Raw genomic sequence first — 23,300 nt, forward strand, 5'->3', positions numbered from 1 at the left:
CTTTCAGTTGATCCTGACATTGGATAGGTTATTCTCAAGTCTGCTGGTTTTACCTGGCTATGGACTGTACGGAGTCCTGGACCAAGATATGTACTTTTTCTTCCCCCCGCCTGACTGTCAAACAGTGTGATCGTATTTGTAGGATACAGGCGATGATAAATAGGACTAAACATTCTTTTCATTCCTCCACCAGCTTTCCCAGCCAACTTCACGACTTGCGTGCTGTATAAATCACAAGGAGATGTCACCAACAAGGGAAACGACACTTGCGGCGACATCCACCAGGTTGTCAACGAAACAGAAAAGTTGAGTTGGCCGAAAAATATTTTCCCAATGGTCCCTAGGAAGGACTTTCTATTCATTTTGCTGAAAGGGATCAAACAGACAGCAGATGGTGGGTCAGGATCTGCAGCAAAACTGTGGCTGGACTCGCGCCTTGCAGCAGTGGCAAATCCTCGCCTGCGGACTAAGACAGACGTTAGCTGCAATGGCAGACTCACGTCGTCACTTTCAGTTGCAACACACACTGGTGCCAGAGCGAAATGAGTCAATGAGTATCGTATTTAAATCTAACAATGCTTTCATCACGCAAGCCCATTTACAGAGGCTTAATCTGACCTTTCGTCATAAGCAGCACAAGCACTTACTTGTGCAGGCAAGACGACTCAGACAAAAACAGGCATTGTGGAGGTTGTGCGTTTGGACCCTTCAGGAGGTTATAGTAGAATTATTCTAATTATGACTAAGGGATGCTGCACACCTTTTCTAATGAGAAAATGTCAGACCTTTTGTGTAATATGATCTACTCTGACGTTTTATTCAGATTGCTGCAGCCTGAAGGAACAGGGAAACAGAAGTCATGCAAATTGCCTTTCACAGTACATACACTATATCTATATATTATATATATATATAATATACACACACACGCATCTTTTCAAAAAAAACAGCTCATCGCAGTTGCAAACACAGCCTCCAGTAAAATGTCACTCAGCCAAGCTATAATGCATTTGCCTCCACTTGCCCATCCAGCCCTTTGCATTTACATAGATTCCACTTGTAACCACTTGCTTTCAAGTGTCACCCGATCTGCGTAAACAAGTAAACCAAAGCTATTGTTTCAGACAGACCTGCTGCTTGTACACAGTACAGGTTACTTTCATGAAAAGGAAAGGTAGTAATTACATCAGATCCAATATTGTTGTTAAGTACAATCTGACGCCGGTTAGCTAAATAGGTAAAGATTAGTGTTCCATAATCAGGTCTCAAGTTGCAGAAAATTAATGATTAACTTCAATAAACAATACTTTGGTGGGGATAAAATAACTGAATTTAAATGAAACAGGGGGAAAGAATTTCTGGGAAATGAGACATTAGCACTGTGATAAATTCTTTCGTTGAAACAAAACTGGTTAGTAAAAGAATTTGAAAATTGCTAATACTGTATACCGTAATGGAAGTGTGAAGGTCACAATGTGAACTAATGAGCGACAATGTTGGGATAAATTACAAGGAAGTTATACAACAAATGGATTCAAAAGACTTCCTAAACCACGAGAATCAAACTTAAACATTTCATAATCACCCTGAATTTTTGCCAACTTTCCTGCAGCTCACTTCTACACTACTTTTAAAATATATACATATATATATATATATATTACAGTCTTTTCAAATTCATTATTAACAATTTCCAAAAGCCTATCCACCAAACTGAAAAAGGTTCTTCAAAACAAAGGTTTCTAACAGTTGGGAGTTCAATCAATGTGAAATACTGTGACACAAGTAAACGTAATCAGGAGAAGTGACCTCAGATAAAATACAAACCCTTGTGGGAAGGGATGTCCAAATTGTGGCCCCTGAACCACGAGTGGCTCGCAAGCCATTGCAGTCTGGCTCTCAAAGCCCTGACAACTCAGACTATAGAAGACTGCAGCACTGGACGGGACCTGTCAGCCCATCCTGTCCGTCACGTCCTTGCTAGAACAATCCAAAACTAATCCCACTGCCCAACACTCTCTCCATAACCCTGTATCTTCCTCCGCTTCAAATATTTTATCCAATTTTCTCTTAAAAGGTGCAATGGTCTCTGCCTCAATCACTCCCTGTGGCCAAGTATTCCATGCTCCAACAATCCGCTGTGTAAAGAAATTTGTTATAATTGGTCTCCTCACTCTCAGTGACAATTTTGAATTTGTGACTCCTCATCACTGACTTCCAGAGGACAACCAGAGGAAATGGTCCTTCCCGGTACATTCCATCAAAACCCTTCATAATTAAAAAAAAACCTCTATTAAATCTCCCTCTCTGCTCCAGTGGAAATAGTTCCAGTTTCTCAAGTCTCCCTGGCATCATCCTGGTGAATCTCTACTGTCCACTTGCTATAGTTTTAATGTCGTTTCTATAATCGGGTACCCAAAACTGTACACAATAGTCTAAACAGTGGCCTAACCAATGCTTTATTATCATTACCTCAAAGCCCAGGCAACTCGGTCCTATTTGTACGTATATTCTTCTTTGTCTTGTTTGAACATTGTGGGCCTGGAGGATTGGAAAGTGTTGCTTTTAATGCTGTTGCCTCATGTTGAGATCTACGCAACTGGAGATCTACGCAAATTAGCAGGGACTTGGATTTGAACTTTATCCGCCATCCCCAAGGCTCCATGGTATACACCTATGTGTCCTGCAAAGGCTAAAGATTCAGTATGGCTGCGAGAGAGTCCTCATGGCTTTTATGGTGGTATGTGGACTCAAAAGGACAAAAACCATACTAAGAACCTATACAAGTCTGTAATTCAATTTCTAAAAAGTGCGCGTGTTCCCGCTGTGAAAAATATCCAGTGCTACCGAACAAGGAGTCAACAGTACAGATGAGACCACCTCAGAAATGGCGGATCCAAATTATTAGTGGAGAATATTGAAATTGTGTTGAACCAAATTTTTCTAAAGTTCTCCATTTTCTTGTTTTCTCCCAGAGAACGGAAAGTGAATCTGTACTGGATTTGATGGAGAAAAATGAGGAGCTGACAATGATTATATGGCAATTATTTCCTTGAGGATCAGAAACCATCTCATAAACCATGAAAATGAAACCCAAGTGTCAGCCATGCTCAGTTGGCAGCACTCTCGCCTCGGAGTCAGAAGGTTGTGGGTTCAAGTCCCACTCCAGAGCTTTGAGCACAAAATCCAGGCCAACTCTCCAGTGCAGTACTGAGGAAGGTGTCATCTTTTGGATGAGACATTAAACCGAGGTCCCGTCTGCCTTCTCAGGTAGATGTAAAAGATCCCATGGCCACTAATTCAAAGAAGAGCAGGGGAGATATCCCCGGTGTCCTGGTCAATATTTATCCCTCAACCAACATCACTAAAACACAGATTAACTGCTATCATCACATTGCTGTTTGTGGGAGCTTGCTGTGCGCAAATTGGCTGCCGCGTTTCCTACATTACAACAGTGACTACACTTCAAAAGTACTTCATTGGCTGTAAAGCGCTTTGGGATGTCATGAAAGGTGCTATATAAATTGAATAGAAAAGTCTTTTATTGGAATGAACTCAGAGATTATTAAACATTTCAAGTCAGTTCAATGTTTTGTTGATTTTTTTTACGTGTTTCAGCATGGTTTTATTCCATTTTAGGTCCCTTTTCTCACCAGTAGGAGCCGTTATGAAGATGTTGGGTTACAATTAACAACAGACAATGACAACCTGTGTGTAGTTGGTACTTGAATATGGCTACAGTGAAAGACAATTGTGATATAACCACTGTAGGTTTAGCGAGCAATCAGAACCAACAGTTGGTTACCTGGAGGCAACCAAGTTAATATATTTAATGTTTGAAGTGGAATATTGGTCTGGAAGGGGACGGTACGGTTAGTCAAAAATACTTCCCCCTACAAAGACCATGAAAAGAAAAGTTGGAAAACCTCCAAGCAAAAATATTCCCATTTAAGCCTATCCAAAAGCTTACCACAACAAGCCAGACAAGGCCCAGTTCAGTGAGAATATCCCACTGACCTGTCTTCAGCCAGTTGCTATTAGTCAACAGAAATCAGCAGCCTCCCAATAATCATTCCAGCACAACAGTGGTATTATAAAGTTCTGTACCAGCAAGGAGCCGAGCCAGGATGCTCCTTAATAAAGATTAAGGGTTACAATAAAGATCAGATTTGGAGTCAATGCCAAACCTCAATTGCTGGAATTGCAGTCAAAGACCCTACAGCTGGATACATCATCCAGACGTGTCTTTTTCAGTCAGGAGACACCAAAACGGGCAGGTGTCCAGCAGGCTGTATTTTGATGGATGCAAGAGAGACCTTCTGCTCTCTGGGAGAAGATAGAGTAAATATGTTTGTTTTTTCTAAAAAGGCTGGTCTCTGCCGAATTGACTTTACCCCTTGGCCCCTTGGGAGAGTACTCCTGGATCGTAGCCACCTTTGAGCCTGAACTGGATGATGAGCGGTTTCACAAGCTTATTCGCATGGAACAAGAGGTCTAATGAGCCACTTATCCCTGCTTAATAAAAGGAACCTTTCTAGGAATTTATACTAAGACTCTGTTTTCTTTCTTTTATTTAAGGTTACTCCTGCAACACCCATTTTTGAATCATCGAGTGTTGAGAGAGTGGCGGCTGATTACTACACAACACAATGCTAAACCACTGGAATGGGAGCGGTTTCTCACTCTCTAAGGGTGTGGATTTAATACTGGCCCTGTAATTAGAGACCGCGTCCACCTCTTATAATTTGACAATTTATAAACTACCACATCACAGTATACTGATAACACTGTTAATTCATAGCAGTGAAAAGGCCCCATGGAACTCTGTTGTAGGTTCAAGTAGAGAGAGACTAATCTGCCAGACACACTTGCAATGTGCTCCATCAATTGTAAGTGGGAGGACTCTCTCAGGAATATCCATTCACTGTCTCCAGCTGCATGAGCTCAAGCCTGGTCCTCCCACACTCGAGTACATGGAACTCAAATTCCACAAAGGGGAGACGGTGGGCTCTTTGGTGAAAGGGAAAGCGAGTAAATGCAGCCAACACTCATAAGAACCTAAGAAATAGGAGCAGGCCCCTCAAGTCTACTCTGCCATTCAATAAGGTCATGGTTGATCTTCTACATCAACTCCTCTTTCCCACCTGATCCCCATATCCCTTGATTCCCTTAGAGTCCAAAAATCACATCGCTGTTTAAGTTAGGGATTTACCACATCCCAATCTGTCCCTGACCAAGTCAATGCTCACTCATCCCTGTTAAGATCCAGGTCCAATTATTACTCCCCTTTTCCTTGCACCATCATCCCTTTTGACATTTAATCACTCCTACCCTCCACGCCATCAGACCTTCCCCTTTGTTCTTTCCTGCCCCCCAACCCACAATTTTTCCCTGGCTCTGTACTTGCTTAAAACCTATCCGTCACTAATCTTCCAGTTCTGATGAAAGGTCATGAACATGAAATGTTAACTGTGCTTCTCTATCCACGGCTGCTGCCGGTTTTGAGGAGCAGCATTTTCTGTTTTTAATTCAGATTTCTGGCATCCACAGTATTGTCTTTTTGTCTTGTTACAAATATTGTGATCCACCTGGATTTGTTCCCTTGAATAGAATTCTAACCTCAAAGTTCTATTGGCAAAGAGCGACTTAAGTCCAACGTGAAAATGGTTCGAGGCGTGTTTCTATTGTCACCTTCTGACTTGCAAGACAACAATTGCCGACCCCTTATTCTGAGACTGAGACCCCTGGTTCTAGACTCCCCAGCCAGGGGAAACATCCGCCCTGCATCTAACCTGTCAAGCCCTGTAAGAATTTTTTATGTTTCAATGAGATCACCTCTCATTCTTCTAAACTCTAGAGAATATAGGCCTAGTCTACTCAATCTCTCCTCATAGGACAATCCCCCCATCCCAGGAACCAGTCTGGTGAACCTTCGTTGCACTCTCTCTATATCCTTCCTTAGGTAAGGAGACCAAAACTGTACACAATACTCCAGGTGTGGTCGCACCAGGGCCCTATATAATTGCAGTAAGACGTCTTTACTCTGATACTCAAATCCTCTTGTAATAAAGGCCAACATAACATTTGCTTTCCTAACTGCTTGCTGTACCTGCATGTTAACTTTCAGTGATCCGTGTACAAGGACACCCAGGTCCCTCTGAACACCAACATTTCCCAATCTCTCACCATTTAAAAAATACTCTGCTTTTCTATTTTTCCAACCAAAGTGGATAACTTCACATTTCTCCACATTATATTCCATTTGCCATGTTCTTGCCCACTCACTTAGCTTTTCTATATCTCCCTGAAGCCTACTTGCATCCTCCTCACAACTTACATTCCCACCTAGCTTTGTATCATCAGCAAACTTGGATATATTACATTTGGTCCCCTCATCCAAATCACTGATATAGATTGTGAATAGTTGAGGCCCAAGCACTGATCCTTGTGGTATCCCACTTGTTACAACCTGCCAACCCAATAATGACCCCTTTATTTCTACTTTCTGTTTTCTGTCCGTTAACCCATCCTCAATCCGTGCTAGTATATTGCCCTCAATCCCATGACCCCTGATTTTGGTTAATAACATGAGGACAAGGAATTGGAGACGAGACTTCAAGCTTTTCAAAACAAAATGCATGTGTGGAGCACACGAGGAGTGACCCCCTTTAAATGAAGCCAGTATCTGATATTGAGAACACACTGGTGGAGCATTTACGTGTTATTAAAGTGGCACGTTATTCTCAACCAACAGTGGCGAGGCACACAAGGAAGTTGAGACTGAGTAGACTAGGTCTATATTCTCTAGAGTTTAGAAAAATGAGAGGTGATCTCATTGAAACATACAAAATTCTTACAGGGCTTGACAGGGTAGATGCAGGGAAGATGTTTCCCCTGGCTGGGGAGTCTAGAACCAGGGGTCACAGTCTCAGAATAAGGGGTTGACCATTTAGGACTGAGATGAGGAGGAATTTCTTCACTCAGAGGGTGGTGAATCTTTGGAATTCTCTACCCCAGAGGGCTGTGGAGGCTCAGTCATTGAGAATATTCAAGACAGAGATCGATAGATTTTTGAATATTAAGGGAATCAAGGGATATGGGGATAGTGCAGGAAAGTGGAGATGAGGTAGAAGATCAACCATGATCTTATTGAATGGCGGAGCAGGCTCGAGGAGCCAAATGGCCGACTCCTGTTCCTATTTCTTATGTTCTTAAATATTTCTGCTCCTGGTGACAAAATATTAATTTAGAAATAACTTTTGCTTTCACAGTACATGAATGGGCAGAGTTTGCCATTTCCATGCTGTTGTGATAGTAGTTACTATCAGTCCAGTCAAAGTTAAGTAATTCCAGCTTTTATGTGAGTCCCAACAGAGTGAACTATGTCTACCGAATTGGTCCTTTGCTTTGATAACGGCTTTAATTCTGTTGCGGAGCCACTACTGTAGATTAAGGATTCCAAGGTTTGAGGGAATAATCAAGTAAGAAAGAGAAATTGCATTTATATAGCGCCTTTCACAACCTCAGGACATCCCAAAGCGCTTTACAGCCAATTAAGTATTACAGGAATGAATGTTTAAAGGGTTATCGCCAGTCTCAGCCATCTCGTGTGTTAAATCAGCCTGTCAGCAGTCTTGTGTGGGTACTAGCACGGAAGTGGACTTGGTATGGTTTTAATTTAGCTTCTTGCTCTGCCAGACAACATTTCCATATTGCAGCCTTTAAAAGACAATAAGCTGGTTTGACCACAAAAATGGAGATAGCTGACTGATCAATATCAGTTCAGAATCATAGAAGAGTACAGCACAGAAGGAGGCCATTCAGCCCATCGAGTCTGCGCCGGCTCTTTCGAAGAGCAATGCAGTTAGTCCCACTCCCTGGCTCTTTCCCCAATTTTTTCTCCTTCAAGTATTCAAGAAGAATGAAAACAATCCCTGTCCGCTAGCAGAAGGCACCACTAGCTACCTTCAACGCAATAAATAAATCAGGAACCACCATATCGCAAAAACTGTTCCGTGCTCTCTAACTCATTTCAATGAATAAGCTGTGATTGGTGTTTAGTTGACCGACATTCTTATTTGTTTCCACAGAAGGTTAAAAAAAAACTCTCTCTGGTACTAAAATCCATAGACAGAGCGAATAGCTGCCAATTAGCTGATAACTTGTTGCTTAGTGACATAGCATCCGAAGTAGCAACAGAACTGAACTCATTTCAATATTTCAGGCAGCACTGAATATCAAAATGAAGGGACTGCTGGCTTTCAGAGTCACTGATCAAAGCCTGAATGTTTCCTTCTGACAGTTTTGCCGGCGCTGACTCGGATAATAGCGAGCGAGTGGGGAAAGGAGTCAGAAGCTGTCACCGAGAAGCTCAGGCAGGGATTGAGGCAGCAAGCTACAGCAGAATTTTTTTAAAATCCTGAACAAACCAGTTGCACCGAACATTGGTATAGCAGCACACTTGTGCAATGGATGTCAGTTCCCCGCACAGCAAGCTCCCGGTATCACGCAAAACTGCTAAATAGAATGAAGGGAAATCAGAGGTCGAGGCATCCGTTTAACTCAAACACACCTCCTTTCCCTGCCCCTAACCCCGACCATTGTTAATTTTTCTCCCATTCTTTCCTGCGGTTTCAGAGGCACTTGCACCTCTCCAGCAAGTGACTGTTCTCCATGTATCAGCCGAGATAGTGACTATTGGTGATCTATCCTGATAGCAGACCTCCTGAACCCAATCTTGTCCGCTCCAAAGTCTGCACACGGGTACTTTCCAGCACATGGGGTGGGTGGGGGGGGGGGAGGGTCAATGAACACCTACCGACAAGGAGTGGTAAGCCAAGCTTGACTTTCTCTTCCCTGGCCATGGGGCAACCGTGGTGTCCGACCTGAGGTTAGCTAACTCAGCACAGACAGAGGAATCGAAGCTGTGACGACCTGTTCTGTGCACTTTCTAGTCATACATTCTCTGCCATGTGGGCGTCGCTGGCAAGACCACGATTTATTGCCCATCCCTTGTTGCCCCGAGAAGGTGCTGCCGAGACCTCTTCTTGAGCCGCCCGCTGCAGTCCGTGAGGCGCAGGTGCTCCCACAATGCTATTCTTTGCAACAGTTCGATACAACCAAGTACTTTGTTAGATCACTTCAGACGGCAGTCGAGACTCAACCATATAGGCCAGACTGGGGATGGTCAGCAGGTTTCCTTCTCTAAAGGACGTTAGTGAGCCAGATTGGTTTTTAATGACAAAAATCACACTTTCGTGGTCACTTTTGCCAGTTTTTTATTTCCAGATTTTAAAAAAATGAATTCAAATTTTCAAACTTCTGTGGTGGAGCTTGTATTCATGTTCTCTAGATCATGTTCTCAGGTTAGTACCGTGCTATTTTCCTTGGCTATTTCTCTACCCATTAAGCCCTGGCCATAACCTTCACTTGGAACAGCTTCACTGACTCACACCGATTAATTTTAAGGCAGCACAGGCCTCTGAACAGAACATCTGCCCACCCTCTAACCCACTGCATTGATTGGGAACGCCTTAAGAGGGGAAAAATATTTTTTTTAAATAAAATAGCACAAATGTGAGAAGTGAAATAAATATTTCTCATCGAGACATGTGGGTTCCTGTGACAATCATTGCATTGATACTGCCTTCTGGGTTTTTTTTTTGGGTCAATTCAAAATATTTCAACACCCATTTCTGCTGTCATTTAGGTCCCGCCCTGAGTACACACTATTCCCCAGCTGTGAAAACGTATGAAACCGCAGAATATTGCTGGGTCCACAATCTCAGAATGGAAAGTTTAAAAAAAATATATATGGCTTTGATTTTTGGGAGTGGAAATGCTTCGGCAGTCATCGAAGTGTTAAAAGGTTTGACGGTACAGTATTTACAAAAGAATCGAGCTGATCACCGAGATGGGAAATAAATCGGCAAACAGTGTAAACCATTATGCACAGTTATTCAAGTTAAAGGAATGCACAGAACTTTTCCACAGCCATTATGCTAATATATACAGACTGACGGCGAGAATTCGTGATTACATCATGCATTCCGCAGCCTACGTCACGCGGCAGCTTCTTCCCCACTGCAGCAGATGTGCAATCTTAAGCTGTAAATCAAGTAAAAGCAACCGAGAAAGAGGAGGCATCGGATATTTAAACAGCCTTCAGGAATGCCTGCTGTCCCCAAAGTGATCCTACACGTCCGTCCGTCCACCCACCAGGAAGTGGAAATTGAAACCAGTCTGTTCCGGCCAAGTGGTTTAAAATGTGAGGCGCTGCTAGCAGTATTTAAAAAAAAAGGCTGAATGAAAGGGAAATGTGAATTCATTCATTGAACTTCAGGCATGATCTACTGAACAGTCAATGAACGAGCAAAGGAAGTGCACGCAGAAGGCAGGAAAGATTCACAAAGAAAGAAAGAGTGGGGAATTTATTACACAGGATACACAGCACAGAAACAGGCCATTCGGCCCAACCAGTCCATGCCGGCGTTTATGCTCCACTCGAGCCTCCTCCCGTCTTTCCTCATCTAAATCTATCAGCATAACCCTCAAATCCTTGCTTCCTCGTGTGTTTATCTAGCTTCCCCTTAAATGCATCTATACTATTTGCCTCAAATACTCCGTGGCAGCGAGTTCCACATTCTCGCCACTCTCTGGGTAAAGAATTTGCTGCCAGGTTTCCAGCATCCGCAGTATTTTGCTTTTGTTTTAGAGTGTAAATGGAGAACAAGTCCCAGTCTCACACTCTGATTGGGAGCTCCACCTCTATTTCTCTTTCACAGAGCTGAAAATGTTTCCGGACACAAACCCATTCCAGTTATTTTAATCAAGTCTTGCTTGGTTGGGGTGTGTAGAGTGGATCCGAGCGGTTTCTGTTGTAAAAAAAATCAACTGCTTTTGTTTCTACTTCTCAGAAGGATGTGCAAATCAGTAAAGATTTGCAATTATAACTAAATACAAGTCGTTCATTGGCTGTGAAGCACTTGGGATGTGAAAGGCTCTATATAAATGCATGTTTTTTCAGGATGCATGCTCACGGACGTTGCTGGGAGACAGGAACTTGCATTCTTTCTGAATGCTGGACCTTGGAGTGCACTGCTGCAGAGTATTTCTGAGTCTGAATACAGCGTAGCCCTCAAAAATAAGTCTTGGTCCGAGCTCCATCAATGTGAGAGAGAGATAGAGATATCAGGGCACAGGAGAATATGCTGCAACTCGGAATATTTAACCATTTAACAAAAAAATACAGAAACAATACTGTGGGACATCGACAACAACTAGCATTTATGTAATGCATTTAACCTAGTAAACCGTGCCAAGGTGCTTCACAGGAGTGGAGCATTATTAAACAAACTTTGACACCGAGCCACAAAAGGAAATTACGGGCCATAATTTGCAAAGGCAGGGCATCGAACGACGTCTGCTGTTAGTCAGACTTGCCCTTGCACGTTTAGGTTTTAAAAAAAAATTCTGTGGCAAGCTGGTGAAAGTCCAAACTGATAACATCGCAGCGAGGGAAACCGGGCATCTGGGACCCAGGTGAACAGGGAAAGCAACAGGGTGTCTCCTTAACCAATCAGACTGAAGGACTGTGAACTTAACAGCGTGTGGACTGAGAAGGAAGTGTAAAATAGTGGGTGAATTCAGTGTTAAATCAGGTAAAGAAAGATAAATAAAGAGTGGGAAAGAAATATTAGATTAAGAGAGGGAAAGAGAGACAGGAAGGAAAAGTTTTTAAAAATGCAAATTTTAAAATTTACATTTTTATAATCTCCAATAAATAAAACCTCAAGAAATGAGACCCCACACTTGTAATAGTTAATTTTCAGTGCCAGAGAGGTTGACTGGCAGTAATTAACACATCACCTCGCTAAAAGGGTACTTGGACTGAAATGGACAAGGCAACTTTCAGTGGTGAGTTTAGTTCATATCTACCATGCAAATATAGCAACTTCAAGCCATTCAATACATATTTCAATGGTGAAACAGACAGCAAGATGCCATTTTCTCAAAACTAACAGCGAAGTGATGCAACTCAGACAGCAACTTTTGGATATTCACATATCTGGCCCTTGCCTGAAGTTGCTGTACAACTTGAGCATGAATAATAGCGAGCGCCATTAGCCTCACTGTTATTCTGACAGCAAACTTTTGCCCATTAAGAGGTGACCCAAAAACTTGGTCAAAGACATCGGTCTTAAAGAGTGTCTTAAAGGAAGTAAGATAGGAAGAGAGACAGAGAGGTTTAGGGAGGGAATTCCAGAGCTTAGGGCCTCGGCAGCTGAAGGCACAGCCACCAATAGAGCGATCAAAATCGGGGATGCATAAGAGGCCAGAATTGGAGGAGCGCAGAGATCTCAGAGGGTTGTAAAGCTGGAGGAGGTTACAGAGGTCGGGAGAGGTGAAGCCATGGAGGGATTTGAGCACAAGGTGGAGAACTTCAAAACATCACTGGATAATATAAAAATATACCAAAACCTTTCCAGAGCCAGCCTACATATGAACAAATCGATCAAGTCTGTCTTGATACAAATTATAATTTCCTTTTCCTTTATGATTTTGGTAATGTGTAGGAGTTTGGGTCTCTGATTTGCAGATCAGATCGGTGTGGAGACCTTGTACGAGGGTTAATTAGATTATGCTTCATCAAGGCATTAATTAGACATACAATGCCTAGGTCAGGTGTAGCTGACAATTCTTTATGTTGTTTGACGCACCATTGTCTCTTTGATCTGGCTTGATCAACAGCTTCTTATCAAGAGGTCAAATGCTGGTTTCCAATATAAAACAGCTATTATTCTAGTCTAGTACACTTTTATTTGTTTCTAAGGCAACATCGGAGCTCCACGTCGACGGCAAGCATGTTACCTCATCCATATACAAACACAACAGTAAGCTAATAAAAGGCAGCGTCCTCCGAAAGACTTGCTGTTTATTGAACTTTGTGAACGAAATGGTCCTAATGAAGGCATTTTAAAAATCTTGTAGACTGATTAAGTATTTGTTTTATAGGTATTTGCACAGTGTTCTGCTGTGTTCTGTATAATCTTACTTCTTGTAAATAAATTTGATCTGTAATTTTAGCCTGAATGATGCATTGTGACAGGGTGGTACTTTTCCACCTATCACAGTGATCAGGGAGGCAGCTGGTGCAACCCCCGGTGCGTAATAACTCAGTAAAAGGCTAAATTTTAATCCTGTTGCAAGTTACCACTGTTCACAGCATGCATGAGGCTGTACGTTTCTGGTAATAGGCACTGCAGGTCTGCCAATGGAGACTGAATTTTGCTGCAAACACAAGTTGAGTTTGGAGAGAGAGAGCGCACAAAATTTAAATAGTCGCTGTGGATTATCTTACCAGTAAATCGGCGTTTATTTTAATTTTGGGCTGTTTCAGCAATCATTATTTTTCTCATGTTACCTCTTCACAAATATGTGTAGTTGGTTTTATTTTACCAGGCAGCGTGGACCTAACTGGAGGCGCTATCAGCGGCGGCAGTGTTGAAACAGCGGGAGACCGGGCAGCGCGGACCTAATTGGAGGCGGTATCAGCGGCGGCAGCCTTGAAACAGCGGGAGACCAGGCAGTGCGGACCCAATTGGAGGCGGTATCAGCGGCGGCAGTATTGAAACAGCGGTAGACCGGGCAGTGCGGACCGAATTGGAGGCGCTATCAGCGGCGGCAGTATTGAAACAGCGTGAGACCAGGCAGTGCGGACCTAATTGGAGGCGGTATCAGCGGCGGCAGTGTTGAAACAGCGGGAGACCGGGCAGTGCGGACCTAATTGGAGGCGATATCAGCGGCGGCGGTACTTGAAACAGCGGGAGACCGGGCAGTGCGGACCTAATTGGAGGCGGTATCAGCGGCGGCAGTGTTGAAACAGCAGGAGACCGGGCAGTGCGGACCCAATTGGAGGCGGTATCAGCGGCGGCGGTACTTGAAACAGCGGGAGACCGGGCAGCGCGGACCGGTGAGAGTAAAGAATTGAAAAGTAAGCAAAGCGTGACGTCACCAGAAAGCAGGTAAGTGATTGGTTGGTGAGTTTTTCTCTATCTCTCGCGTTTTTCCAAACTTGGGCGTCTAAATTTAAGCCCTTTGGTGTAGATCAAAAGATGTGTGTCCCAAATTTTAAAAACAAATTAATTAATTAATTGAGATGGGAGACCAGGCAATGTATTGTTGTTGTTGAAGTAGGAGCTGGTGGACACCATTGAGGTCCAGGGCGACCACATCTGCAGCAAATGTTGGCAGCTCGAGGAACTTCGGCTCAGAGTTGATGAGCTGGAGTCCGAGCTTCGGACACTGTGACACATTAGGGAGGGGGAGCGTTACCTGGACACCGAGTTCCAGGAGGTAGTCACACCCACTAGAGTAATTACTTCCAATTTGGCCCATGGTCAGGGACAGGAGGGTGTGACTACAAGCGAGGCAGGTATTGGGATCCAGGAGGTAGTGATTGAGGAGCCTCAGCCCTTGGCCTTGTCTAACAGGTACGAGATTCTTGCTCCGTGTGTGGACGAGGGCAGAGACTGCAGGGAGGATGAGCAATCTGACCACAGCACCGTGGTACAGGGAGCCATTCAAGTAGGGAGAGTAAAAAGAAATGTTGTAGTGATAGGGGACAGTATAGTCCCAAAGCGCTTTACAGCCAATGAAGTACTTTTGAAATATAGTCACTGCTGTAATGTAGGAAATGCAGCAGCCAATACGCACACAGCAAGCTCCCACAAACAGCAACGTGATAATGACCAGATAATCGGTTTTTAGATCCAAGTCATAGACGTTGCTACAACAGGCAGTCACAATGATAAATCACCACAACTAGCTTCTGGAATGTTCATAAGTTGATTTTTAAGACACTCCCAATTGTTTGAGCTTTGTGTATTGTACAGTAAACGACATGTACATCATCATCAACAATATATATATATGCGTGTGTTGATACAAAGGACAACTGTAGTAACTCATCTTATAAAAATGTTATCTGATTAAGTGCCACTCACGAACCAATAGTATGCCTCCCATTGGAATAGTCCGACACTGAAAACTCATGAGACTTTCCTTTGAAGTTATTTTCACTTCCCATGCTTGGCAGGTTGATGGCATGAATGAGCTGGCCTGAAATTTTTATTTTGTGCGTGAGGAAGCGACAGAGACAAAATAATTGTTGGTTTTGCGAAACAGCATTGTGTGTGTGTGGGTGTGTGGGAGGCAGACTCTTGTTTAGCTTAGTTCAGTGATGTCATCACTGATGAAATCCTAATTCCTGTCAAATGGCTACCTTTAGCATGAAGCAGGCTTGAAGATTGAAAAGGGTTAGCTTTGCATTTTTACTCGACGCCCATGTTTGAAAGTGACCTCCAGCAGTGGGGCCGGTTTGCTGAAAATTCCATGAACCAAATCAGTGAGCGTCACTGGCAAGGCCAGCATTTATTGCCCATCCCTAATTACCCTGGAGAAGGTGGTGGTGAGCCGCCTTCTTGAACCGCTGCAGTCCGTGTGGTGAAGGTACTCCCACAGTGCTGTTAGGGAGGGAGTTCAAGGATTTTGACCCAGCGACGATGAAGGAACGGTCAATATATTTCCAAGTCAGGATGGTATGTGACTTGCAGTGGAACTTGCAGGTGGTGGTGCTCCCATGCGCCTGCTGCCCTTGTTCTTCTAGGTGGAAGAGGTCGCGGGTTTGGGAGGTGCTGTCGAAGAAGCCTTGGTGAGTTGCTGCAGTGGATCTTGTAGATGGTACACACTGCAGACATGGTGCGCCGTGGTGCATAATAATCAATTGGGGGGCTGAACAATAAACCATTATGTGCAAGAATGGAAATTTCAATTCGAATTGCACTCAACTGGGCAATCCATCTCCGCTTCCCCGACGGAGCTTGTTTGATGCTCTTGACCAATCTGTTACGTCTGACAGAATCAAACTGGCTGTGGAGTAAGATTGGGGAGGTGGGGGGGGCAATAGCTGTAATTTAAAGTAACCCCTGCTGGCTTGCCAGCTGAGGAATATTTGCCTCAACAGCTGTGAAGCTGAACATAGTTTTTAATTTTGCTATTCAGTGGAAATAGACAACGATCTTTGTGACTCAGATTTGCTCGGCCTGTGACTCTAACTCATTGGTTGAATCATCTCCTAGAAACTCCCAACCCACCCACTCAACTCTCCCCCTCTCCACCCCCACCCAAGTGTTCAACAAATGGCTACGAGCCATGGGAACTATGTTGTGGTATTGTTTGTGTCTGAAAGTTCCTCGAGCTGATTCCAACACTCAAAACACTCCTCAAATTCTTCTGACCCCAACAGCATCCCAACAAAATAGGAGAAACCGGCAAAGCTTTCACTGCAGCTGCTGCACAAACTGTTCATTCACTTCTTTCAAACAAGTAATCGATACGTAGGTTCAATACTTCAGCAAGAATTAACATTTAGCTGTCAAATTGTTGTACTTACTTTTTTAAGGGTTCAATGGCTGTTTTCTGAATCTGATTGACCTGATGAAGAAAGGTAGGATATTTTGCATAAATTTAGCATTATGAACTGTGATATGAAGTATAACTTGTACATAATAAATGATGCACAGGGGACACTATGAATGAGTAAGGACAGAAATAAACTGGGTAGTTCCACTGGTCTGCAGTGTAAATAATTTTTATACATGATGCAGGGGACAATTTAAACAACTTTTACACGTGACTACCTCCCATTACATCACGTTCTGGGAATGATCTCTAAAATCATTTAAGCACAAATGAAAGTATTTAATTGATAGAGCCCTCGCGACACCAAGTACTATTGCTTACATTTGTGAAGAGGCGTGGGGAGAAGATTTGGCCCATGACTCGACAAGAAAGTAAAAAGTAGCCCTTTCCAACTTAGCCATCGTCCTGTCTCTCAAGTCTCAAATACTTGCCTTAACGGATAAGGGTGCGAAGTAACCAACACCTCATACCTTAAAATCTCATCTCTGTATTTAAATCCCTTCATGGCCTCGCCCTTCCTCATCTCTGTACCTCCTCAAGCCCGACAACCCCAGACCACAAACTTTGTCCTCTTGTGCAGCCCTCCTTCCCTCACTTCGCCCCACCACTGGCGACCATGCCTTCAGCTGTCTAAGACCCTCCCTCAGGAATTCCCTCCCTAAAATCCTCCACCTCTTCCCCCCACTTTCAAACTATACTTAAAACCCACCCCTGTGACCAAGCCTTTGGTCACCCCTCCTAATATCTTATTCCCATGCCCAGTCCATTTTCTGAAGTGATTCGGGGCATTTTTCTACATTGAAGATGCTTATATGAATGCAAACTGGTGTCGTCATGAAATACTGGGTTTTACAGCAAGAGATATAGAATATAAAAGTTGAGATGTAATGGTGAAACTATATAAAACCACAGTACGTCCACAGTTGGAGTAATGCGTGCAGTTTTGGCTTCCACACTATAGAAAGAATGTTTGGGCAACAGAGAGGGTACAGCGCAGTCACTGGGACACTGCCTGGTATAAGGAAATACAAATACAAAGAAAGACTTAGAAATCGCAAGAACAGAGGATATTATGGGGTGATTTAATAGAGCTGTTTAAAATTATGAAGGGATGGGACAGACTGTTTCCAATGATTGAAGGGTCTAGAACAAGGGGACATTTATATCAGATTAAATACAAGATTTAGGACTGAGAACAGGAGAAACTTTTTTTTTTCTAAACACAGAGGGTTGTGAGACTTTGGAATGCATTACCTAAGTTAGTGATTGAAGCAGAGACCGGGGCAACATTTAAGAATAGATCGGTGGTTGAAGGAAACGAGAATGAAGAGATATAGTTAGAATCAACGTTCCCTCTAATTTCTATGGCGCCATTCAAAATACCACGCATGTGCGGTTTTGCATTGAAAAGTCGGCAAACCGGCTGCGTGGGATCCCTGGAGCAGCCACGCAGCTTAAAGGGAACGTTAGTTAGGAATACTGCTTGTGTGTAGGACAAGCACCAGCATGAACTGATTGGGTCAAATGGCCTGTTTCCGTGTTGTAATTTCGATACAATTCAATGCATTTTTCCCCCCCCCCCGTTCAAGGCAGTATTTATTGACTGTCCCCAGTTGCTCTGAAGGCACGGAGTCAAAAACATAGCGTGCGACTGAAGTCTCATGTAGGCCAGAGCAGGTAGAGTGGCAACTTCCCTTCCTCGAAGGATAGTGGTGAACCATTTGGTCGTGTGTACGACAATCTGGCATCTTCCATGGTTATTTTCTGGTGCCAGCCCACAGATTACTAGTTTTTAATGAGTTTAGTTTCACAACTTGCCATGGTGGGATTGCAACTCATTCACCCGGATTACTAGTTCAGTTCCATAACCAGTAGGCCACCGTCTCCCAACCGTTCACCAATTCAGAGAGAGCGCTGTGCGTACGTCTAAGCCTATACATGTCCTCGGCCCGAGAATCTGACTCGCAGCTGTCAATATAAATGCTGGCTATGAATGGATAACATAGCTACAAGAACCGTCAGTACAGTAGAATTGCAGCCATTAGAGTCAGAGACAGAGTGTCCAGGAAACAATTCACCATTCATTACCAGGGCTACGGCTTATGCCACATCACACTTCTAAAAATTTGTTCTCACGGTCCCGGCAAGGCCATATTTATTGCGATTAGTTTTTACGTCCATCTGAGAGGGCAGGCGGGGCCTCGGTTTAACATCTCGTCCAAAAGACATCACTCCTTCAGTAATTCATTGGGAGTGTCAGCCTAGATTATGAGCTCAAGTCTCTGGAGTGGGACTTGAACCTGCAACCTTCTGTGAATGGGATGGTGGGCCTTTCAAACCTTGCGGCAATCATTTTTACAACTGGGTGGCTTGTCCATGAAGGCAATTTCCCAGGGCATTCGTGAACCAGGTAGAGTTTTACCAAAGTACAGCATCTTTTATAGTCAGTTTTCAGTTGTACCAACCCATGAATCATCAGAATTTGGATTTCACAATTTGCTGCAGTGGGATTGACAACCTCTGGGTTACTAATCTAGCACCGTTACCACTACACTACCCTACTGTTGCAATCTTCTGTCCGATGCCATTTATAACATGCCCTACTCGTGTGCAAATAAAGTACAAACCTTTTCCTGATTGAAGGCATCCATTCGACGCATTGCAGTGTCCAGAGCAGTCACCGTCTCCATGAACATCTGATCTTGGTCACACAAAGGGTTGGTCAGCAGATCAGAAGAAATTTTCACTGCGGATTTTGACATTGCTAAAAAGAAGAATATTACAATCCTTGTTTAAAAAAAAGTCACCAATGATGGGAAGAAGCCGATCTTCATACATGCCGTCCAGTCAAATGTCATTATTCTGGAGACTGGAGAGAAAAATAATTGTTGGAACATTTAATACTTTCATATGACATTCCCCTATCCGCTAATATAAATGGGTTAATGTCTCCACTAAAATAGCAGAGAACTGTGATAAAAATGCGTTAACATTCATCCACTAGTAACACAACTTCTTCAGTGTTGTGCAGAGTATCCATGCCCAATCCTGCTCTCTTCAACAGAATACAACATTACAGATTTAGCCAACTTTTAATCTATTAACTTAAAATCCAGGAGTATAAAACTGCGCCTTGGCGCGTGGTTCCCATATTATCAGTTTAATGGGAGTGATGTACGTTCCGATCGGACATCGATTCCTGAATGGCTTTTGTATTCACGATGCTGAGAGAGTCGTGGATAACACATTTGATGAGGTGGTCACACCGCAGGTAAGGGCTGCACAGGCAGAAGGGAAATGGGTGACCATCAGGCACAGCAGTAGAGGCAGGCAGGTAGTGCAGGGGACCCCTGTGGCCATCCCCCTCTCAAACAGGTATACCGATTTGGATACTGTTGAGGGGGATGACTTACCAGAGGAAGGCAGCAGCAGCCAACTTCCCGGCACCAGGGGTGCTTCTGCTGCTCAGGAAGGGAGGAAAAAGAGTGGGAGAGCAATAATGGTAGGGGATTCTATCGTAAGGGGAACAGATAGGCGTTTCTGTGGCCGTAGACGTGACTCCAGGATGGTTTGTTGCCTCCCTGGTGCCAGGGTCAAGGGTGTCACTGAACGGCTGCAAGGCATTCTGAAGGGGGAGGGGGAACAGGCAGAGGTCATGGTTCACATTGGGACCAACGACATAGGTAGGAAGAGGGATGAGGTCCTGCAACAAGAATTTAGGGAGCTAGGTAGCAGATTAAAGAGCAGGACCTCAAAGGTTGTAATCTCTGGATTACTCCCGGTGCCACGTGCTAGTGAGTATAGGAATAGGAGGATAGAGCAGATGAATGCGTGGCTAAAGAGTTGGTGCAGGAGGGAGGGCTTTAGTTTCCTGGATCACTGGGCCTGCTTCTGGGGAAGGTGGGACTTGTACAAGTCGGACGGGTTGCACCTGAACCAGAGCGGGACAAATATCCTTGCAGGGAGGTTTGCTAGCACTGTTCGGGGGGGTTTAAACTAAAATGGCAGGGGGTTGGGAACCTGAGCAGGGAGACAGAGGAAAGGGAAACAGGGATAAAAGCAAAAGATAGGAAGGAGAAAAACAAAAGTGGCAGTCAGAGAAATCAACGGTTTAAATCAAACGTGGCCACAGTAAATAATAATTCTAATAGGTCTAAGAGCGTTAAAAAAACAAGCCTGAAGGCTTTGCGTCTTAATGCGAGGAGCATTTAATAATAAACAATAAAGTTGATTATGATTATGATGATGATGTGGATGAATTGGCTGCGCAAATAGAGGTAAACGAATATGATTTGGTTGGGATTACGGAAACGTGGCTCAAGGATGGCCAAGACTGGGAACTCAACATCCAGGGGTATTCGATATTCAGGAAAGATAGGCAAAAAGGAAAGGGAGGTGGGGTAGCATTACTGGTTAAAGAAGGGATTAATACAATTGTAATGAAGGATATTAGCTCTGATGATGTGGAATCTGTATGGGTAGAATTGAGAAATACTAAGGGGAAAAAAACATTAGTGGGAGTGGTATATAGACCTCCCAACAGTAAGGCGGAGGTTGGGGATGGCATGAAAAGGGAAATTAAAGAAGCGTGCAATAAGGGCACAGCAGTCATTATGGGTGACTTTAATCTACATATAGATTGGGCCAACCAAATTAGTAACAATACTGTGGAGGAGGAATTCCTGGAGTGTTTACGGGATGGTTTCCTGGACCAATATGTCGAGGAACCAACCAGAGATCAGGCCATCTTAGACTGGGTATTATGTAACGAGAAAGGATTAATTAGCAATCTTGTTGTACGAGGCCCCTTGGGTCTGAGCGATCATAATATGATCGAATTCTTCATTAAGATGGAGAATGAAGTAGTTGACTCAGAGACCAGGGTCCTCAATTTAAATAAAGGAAACTACGATGGTCTGAGGAGCGAGTTGGGTAGGATTGATTGGGGAATGGCACTCAAAGGGTTGACGGTGGATAGGCAATGGCAAACATTCAAAGACCGAATGGATGAGCTACAGAATTTGTTCATCCCAGTTTGGCATAAAAATAAAACAAAAAAGGTGACTCAACCGTGGCTAACAAGGGAAATTAGGGATAGCATAAGATCCAAGGAAATGACATATAAATTGGCCAGAAAAAGCAATAATCCTGAGGATTGGGAGCAGTTTAGGATTCAACAAAGGAGGACAAAGGGATTAATTAAGAAAGGGAAAATAGAATATGAGAGTAAGCTATCAGGGAACATAAAAACTGACTGTAAAAGCTTTTATAGATATGTGAAGAGAAAAAGATTGGTGAAGTCAAGCGTAGGTCCCTTGCAGTCAGAATCAGGGGAATTTATAATGGGAAACAAAGAAATGGCAGACCAACTAAATACATACTTTGGTTCTGTCTTCACAAAGGAGGACACAAATAACCTCCCAGAGTTGCCGGGGAACATAGGGCCTGACGAAAGGGTGAAGCTGAAAGAAATCAGTATTTGTAGGGAAATGGTGTTAGGAAAATTGATGGGACTGAAGGCCGATAAATCCCCAGGGCCTGATAATCTACATCCCAGGGTACTTAAGGAAGTGGCCCTAAAAATAGTAGATGCATTGCTGGTCATGTTCCAGAACTCGATAGACTCTGGAACAGTACCCATGGATTGGAGGGTAGCTAATGTTAACCCACTATTCAAAAAAGGTGGTAGAGAAAAAGCGGGGAATTATAGAACGGTAACCCTGACATCGGTAGTGGGGAAAATGCTAGAATCTATTATAAAAGATGTAATAGCAGAGCACTTGGTAAGCAGTGACAGGATTGGACAAAGTCAACATGGATTTACAAAAGGTAAATCATGCTTGACTAATCTACTGGAATTTTTGGAGGATGTAACTGGTAAAATAGATAAGGGAGAACCAGTGGATGTGGTGTATTTGGACTTTCAGAAGGCTTTCGATAAGGTCCCACATAAGAGATTAGCGTGCAAAATTAAGGCACATGGGATTGGGGGCAAGGTATTGACTTGGATAGAGAACTGGTTGGCGGACAGAAAGCAAAGAGTTGGAATAAACGGGTCATTTTCCGAGTGGCAGGCAGTGACTAGTGGGGTACCGCAAGGATCGGTCCTAGGACCCCAGCTGTTCACAATATATATTAATGATCTGGACGAGGGAATTGGATGTAATATCTCCAAATTTGCAGACGACACAAAGCTGGGTGGGAGGGTAAGCTGTGAGGAGGATGTCAAGAAACTCCAGTACGATTTGGACAGATTGGGTGATTGGGCAGAAACATGGCAAATGCACTATAATGTGGATAAATGTGAGGTTATCCACTTTGGTGGCAAAAACAGGAAGGCAGATTATTATTTGAATGGCAATAGATTGGGAGAAGGGGAAGTGCAGAGAGACCTGGGTGTTCTTGTGCACCAGTCGCTGAAGGTAAACATGCAGGTGCAGCAGGCGGTTAAGAAGGCAAATGGTATGTTGGCCTTCGTAGCAAGAGGGTTCGAGTACAGGAACAAGGATGTCTTGCTACAGTTGTACAGGGCCTTGAGTATTGTGTGCAGTTTTGGTCGCCTTACCTGAGGAAGGACGTTCTTGCCATGGAAGGAGTGCAGCGAAGATTCACCAGGCTAATACCTGGGATGGCAGGAATGACGTATGAGGAGAGATTGTGTCGATTGGGCTTATACTCACTGGAGTTTAGAAGATTGAGAGGGGATCTCATCGAAACCTATAAAATTCTGTCAGGCCTGGACAGACTAGATGCAGGAAGGATGTTTATGATGGCCGGGGAGTCCAGAACCAGGGGTCATAGTCTAAGAATAAGGGGTA

At 43.7% G+C, this 23,300-nt stretch overlaps 1 protein-coding gene across 1 annotated transcript in view; it reads right to left on the reverse strand.

Moving 5' to 3' along the window:
• The window catches only part of bin3 (bridging integrator 3), a 133,772-nt gene that overhangs the window by 54,987 nt on the left and 55,485 nt on the right, over nt 1-23,300 (reverse strand). Inside the window, exons 5-6 of the mRNA XM_085970912.1 lie at nt 19,110-19,246; nt 16,454-16,494 (exon numbers count right to left, since the gene is read on the reverse strand). Coding sequence (XP_085827038.1) covers nt 16,454-16,494; nt 19,110-19,246 — 178 coding nt within the window. The remainder of the gene's footprint in view (nt 1-16,453; nt 16,495-19,109; nt 19,247-23,300) is intronic.

The sequence above is a fragment of the Somniosus microcephalus genome, chromosome 30, assembly GCF_052327205.1.
Source record: "Somniosus microcephalus isolate GS21.2 chromosome 30, FLI_Smic_1.0, whole genome shotgun sequence".
NCBI lineage: Eukaryota > Metazoa > Chordata > Chondrichthyes > Squaliformes > Somniosidae > Somniosus > Somniosus microcephalus.